This window comes from Arachis hypogaea, chromosome 5 (assembly GCF_003086295.3).
Source record: "Arachis hypogaea cultivar Tifrunner chromosome 5, arahy.Tifrunner.gnm2.J5K5, whole genome shotgun sequence".
Lineage (NCBI taxonomy): Eukaryota > Viridiplantae > Streptophyta > Magnoliopsida > Fabales > Fabaceae > Arachis > Arachis hypogaea.
The window spans coordinates 106,933,856-106,939,302 of record NC_092040.1 but is presented as its reverse complement, the minus strand read 5'-3'; the positions used below and the strand labels follow the sequence as shown (position 1 = coordinate 106,939,302).

Below are 5,447 nucleotides of genomic sequence, written 5' to 3'. Positions count from 1 at the left end.
ATTTCAGATGGAGAAGTTGGAAGTTACAGAAAACCTGAAGATGCAAGCATGCGTAAGCAAGTAGTGAAAAGCAATTCATAGTTGTCTCAAAGTAATTGAAACCAAATTCATCCCTGCAGTTTGAACTTGATAGGTATTAACTGACAAAGTGTGGTGGATTACACGAGGGCAAAAAAAAAATAAGATATGACAAATAATGGAATAAATAATGACACAGTTTAAAAAGAAATTCTATGCTACGACAGATTTAAAAATAAAAAATAAAAAACCAATTTAATATTCATTAAAAAATCACTATACATTTGATGGCTGTGAAACATGGAACCGCCCACACAAATGATGCTTCTTCCCCAATGTGTCTAGTTGGAATAGTGACATAAAATGCAGATATATAACTTATAACTCCCAAGATCATTGATTCATTGATTCCGTATTATGCATTAAAATCTTAACGGGGCCAAAACAAGTGAAAGCCAAAACCTTTTTTTACTTAATTTTCCTTTGCACTCTATGAGTATCATGTAAAATTGAAATCATTTTCTACCATCAGAGTGCCAACACAATTCAGTCAGGTATCTCCCATATGAGAGTATTTTTCTTTACATGCACTGATAAACACGCTTGCTAGCAGCTACACAATGTTTCCATTGATTCATGGCTTAAATAGGTACTCGCCGGCCCCTATACCTGTCAAACAACTGCAATATAACAGAAAATTAGCATTCTCAATATGAATAAGTTCAGCATTTTTCTGCAAATGAATGCAAAAAGCTTCAACATCAGCAAAACAAAATCTGAAAAAAAAAAAAATCAAATTGTTCAACATTGTATAGATAGCTCAACAGAGCTTTATTGATTCAGAAGAGTTTAGTTTTGAAGCACTGTGTATATAGGTTTTGCCATTGTCTTTTACACCACTCAATGATAATCAAGGTACCCCAAGTCTCCAACCATTCATAAATAATGTAGATCTATTGATGATTGACATGAACATGAGCTTTTAATATGGCACTATATCAGCATGGTTAAATGCATCGGATGATTGCATTAAAATCAGTTAAATAGCAGCTAGTAAAAGCATTTCAATTTTCATCACAAATACCTACCGATCGAACATATGGCTGTTGAAACAACCAACCAAGAATGGGAATCTTCTGTAAGAAAACAGCCAGTGTAGGCCAGAAACCACTGCACAGTTTAATCCATGGTTAGCTTCAAGAATAGAACTTAAAACACAACAATGTCTTCCAAATTCCACTAAACCTGAATAGTACGATGAATCCATAAGCCTCAATGATCATGCCCAAAATAGGCCATCCCATTATGAGAATCAAGAATCCAATACCAAATGAGATTGTTCCCTTAAAAAGAGAGAGATGATAAAAGTTAGTGCTAGAAATTTACCAGAGGGGAAAGGGAGGAAGTGCAACAAATTTACCTTGAAATTACTTCGTTTCATAAAGAATTGCATAGTGGATTTCAGGCCAATGGTTAAGGACACTCCAGAAACAAACAGGATCTGATTTGAGTGACAAGGATTAAGGCATCATCAAAAGACGTTAACAAGAGAAACAATGACAAGAAATTGTACCTAAGCGAGAAGCCTGAAATAGCATGAAACTTACGTTTCCCATGGCTAGTAATCCCTTGTCGAAGAAGAAGACTACCCCAAGGAATGAGAAAAATATACCAAATCCAGTTAACCCTAATCCAATCTCTGTACCATATGCCAATCACATATGTTAAATTAAAAATATTAAGATAACAGAATTGTAAAATGTGAAAAATAGGACATGAACTAGATTCCAACTGCATAACATCAAAATGACCAATACACAGTTTGGTCAAATCAATCTTGTAGTAGCCATAATGGCAGAGCATGAGAGCAAAGTCAAAGTTATTAATATATGTCACGCAAACTAGAGCATCATATTATTCACATCCAATTAGTTCCACTAGGTGGTACAACTGATTTTAACCAATCAACTGGGGAAAATATTTGGATGAAATCACAATCATTTCTGATTAATTCTTTCGCTTACACAATAGGATCATTTTCATCGCAAATGATAAATTGTGATGCGTCTAACATGTCTAGTGTCATACTAGAACACTGGTATGAATAGGACCATGAGGTACTAATTTCACTGATGCACTTTTAAGAAAAAATTTATACGACGAAAACTCTGAAATAAGTCTTTCACATAATTCCTAGTTTAATTCTGAGTAATACCCCAAATGGTCCCTAACAATTTTTAGTTCAGACAACTTAGTCCCTTTAAAAACAGACTGGCAAATTGGTCCTGATATCTTAGAATGTATGACGAATTAATCCTTAATAAAATATTTCAAAATTTCAAACAAGTTAATCCATCAACCACACTACTTTTTTAAAAAAAAAAAGTAATAAGTTGTCCTTTCATTTTATTAGTGATTAATTTGTCTAATAATCTAAAAGATTTGAAACAAACTCAGAAATTACCCTTAAATTTCTCTTGTTGACTATTAAGGGAACCCAAGATAAGGAATTATATATAAATCCACAATAATCTACAACAAAAAATATTATGATTGCTACAACAAAATATATCTGTTTCACTTACTCTTGCGATCATTCATCTCAAAGGAAACCATTTTACCAACAATTCAGATGTTCAAGCCCCTTTCCTTATCTGAAACATATAATAACTAAACTTGGTCAATAATTGAATGTGAATCATAATCTCTATGTAGAACAGTTAATCCAAAGATAATACAGAACAACAGCTGAAAAATCATAACCTAGGAAAAAGATCCAGAGAGGGTTATCTATTAAACATTTCGTATGGAAAACAGTTCTTGTTCCACTGAACAAGCAAGACGTAACTACTAATTTTTCCCCTTGACTTTGCTAGAAAAACTTTCCCATCCCTCCCATCTCATAAAAAAAATTCAAGTTCATAGGCTTGATTACCATACTTTGTTTTATTCAACTAGACTTGTTGTTTGAAGAGTTAGGCTGTTGGAAATCTCATTCTTTTGAAAATTGAGGCTGAGTATTTATTTTGTCATTTCATGTTATGACGATAGATAAGGTTTTGTTGATTAAGTATAGATAAGTTGGAATGGACTTATGAAGACATGAAACACTTATACACAAAAAATAGAATGTGACGATCTGTATTAAATTCCTATTACCTAAAGACTAAAGAGTCATGCAGTTGGCACTGCTTAATCGTTTTTGTGTCACACCCTTGCTAACAAGGAATAAATGCAGTCAATAAGAAAAGTAGTTACTGTAAATTGCCATGGTCCATAATTACTACTATAAATCTATATCATTGCAGACATGTTTTCTTCCATTACGGCTTGTTCATGCTTGCTTGAGCAAATTATCTCAGGATGTAAACCCCCCAAACCCAAAAAAAAAAAAAAAAAAAAAAAAAAAATCAAGGGCGTAGGTGCTTTCCAATTTTCAGAAACTATAACAAAAGCATGGTAGTCGGATGGTTGAACATAACTCTGACCCTGGAGGGAAACATGTTTTTGTGCATTTTTAATGTGAGGAGATGATATTCTAAAATCTTTGGATTAGCATTAGCTGGAAAAAGTTTCATATGCATAATTTTTCTTTTTACGTATTTGGAGGAAGTTGATTACAGTCACATTTATAAGTATCCATAAGTTACTTCTTTCTTTAGTCCCTTCACTCCACATCAATTATGTATCATAATTAAATAGTTTCGTTATAAAGGAGGAGAAGCATGAAATGGATATTGCTCGGAAAGCAGTTGGCGACTTGCCAATACAAACAGCTCAGTCATCAAAATTGCAAAACAAGGATTGCTCCTATTTTTCATAAGAAGCTATGGAAACCAAAAATTGAATGTACCAAATGTAAATCTAAATATCAAATTCCCCCTACCACTCACATATAGAACTTAGAAGAATGCATCAACAACGATACAATTACACAGAAGCAACACCAGATCCGTCAAATTCAGTGCAATAAACATGAAAAACAAATAAGCCCAAATTATCCGTAGAAACGACGAATGCATTCAAATAAAAAGTAAATATGTCTCACCTGCGTTATCGAATCGAGATGGAAATCGGCAATCGGCAATCGGCAATCGAAGATGTAAAAGATGAACTTTTCCTCTACTTCCAGTTCCAAGCGGTGCCTTTACGACGCCGTTTCGTTTCGTTTTGTTATGGTATGCTATTTCCAATTTCACCCCACCAGGCACCAGCTTCCTTTTCAATTTCCCTTACTTTATTGCGCTTTCTTTTTTTTAAACCAAAATGTCCCATATTTTTAACACGCTTACAAAAATAATCTTTTATCTTTCATAGATATAAAAAAAATGTCAGGTAATGAAGTTTATAGTTAAATTAGTTAAATTAAATAGAGAATAAATTCTCTGAATTATTAAAAAAATTAGGAGTATAAAATATAATCTCTAATTATTTATTTTTTTATATTTATTTTTTATTCTATTTATAAAATTAATTGTGAGAGATCATATTTTATCTCTTTAATTATTAAAAAAATTGAGAAGATCTATTTTCATCAAACGATTCTCAATTGTTAACTTCAGATAAAATTAACTGTATCACTTTATTTTTGTATATGACAAATTAATTATGTATTTAATCTAAAATTTTATTAAAATATTTAAATAACTATTTAAAAAGTACATAAAAAATAATAAAATATTGATATCTAGAATTTTGTTTTTTTAATATAATTATTCTGTTAATTTTTATAATTTCGTTAAATTTATAATTAGATATTTATATTTTTTTTAATTGAATTCTTACACTATTTTTAATTTTATAATTAGGTCTTTTTTAATATAAAAAGTTTTAATTTAACTGGATATTTTTTTATAAATTAAAAATATCCATAATTAATACATATATACATAAATATATTTTAATATATAATATTTTAAAATAACAAGTGTAATTTTTTTAAATAAATAAATATAAAACATATAAATGCATGCAAAAATATTTTTTATATGCAATAAAATTTTTCTAATATTAAGAAATTTATATTAAAATATTATTTTTAATTACAAAATTATAAAATAATTAAATTATTTTATATTACCTGATAAATAATTTAAAAATATTAAATAATTACTGATGCTAAAAATATATTATTATATATTACATTTTTTTATCCGGATATTTATAAACATGCATTTTATTTAAAATACTGTGTATAATACATAAAAATATTGATTTTTATTTTTTCAAAATTTTTAAGCAAATATTTTTTAATTTTTTATTTATACTCTAAAAAAATAAAAATAGAAAATAAACAACATTATTTTCACTTTTTTAAATATAGTTAAACATTCATTTCTACAAAAAGCAAAAATTATGGAATGAAAAAAAATTAATTACAAAAATATAGTATGTCCTATCTTAATTATGATGGTTTAACAATAAAATTT

General features: G+C 29.2%; 1 protein-coding gene across 1 annotated transcript; it reads right to left on the bottom strand.

The window, feature by feature from the left end:
• Positions 1 to 467: 467 nt before the first annotated feature.
• On the bottom strand, positions 468 to 4,291 carry LOC112802544 (vesicle transport protein GOT1). Its single transcript, XM_025845805.3, has 7 exons — positions 4,067 to 4,291; positions 2,604 to 2,672; positions 1,626 to 1,717; positions 1,439 to 1,519; positions 1,264 to 1,361; positions 1,107 to 1,188; positions 468 to 698 (listed from the first exon to the last, which is right to left on the bottom strand). Exons 2-7 carry the CDS (start codon positions 2,632 to 2,634, stop codon positions 660 to 662), a joined length of 423 nt encoding a protein of 140 aa, XP_025701590.1. The 5' UTR covers positions 2,635 to 2,672; positions 4,067 to 4,291; the 3' UTR covers positions 468 to 659.
• Positions 4,292 to 5,447: the final 1,156 nt, after the last annotated feature.

Bases quoted from the DNA above. Each gene is read 5' to 3' on its own strand.
- LOC112802544 (XM_025845805.3), bottom strand. From the start codon at position 2,634: ATGGTTTCCTTTGAGATGAATGATCGCAAGA. The intron at 1,362-1,438 runs GTAAATTTGTTG...TCTCTTTTTAAG, and splicing joins TGAAACGAAGTAATTTCAAG to GGAACAATCTCATTTGGTAT. The intron at 1,189-1,263 runs GTTTAGTGGAAT...TAAACTGTGCAG, and splicing joins GGATTCATCGTACTATTCAG to TGGTTTCTGGCCTACACTGG.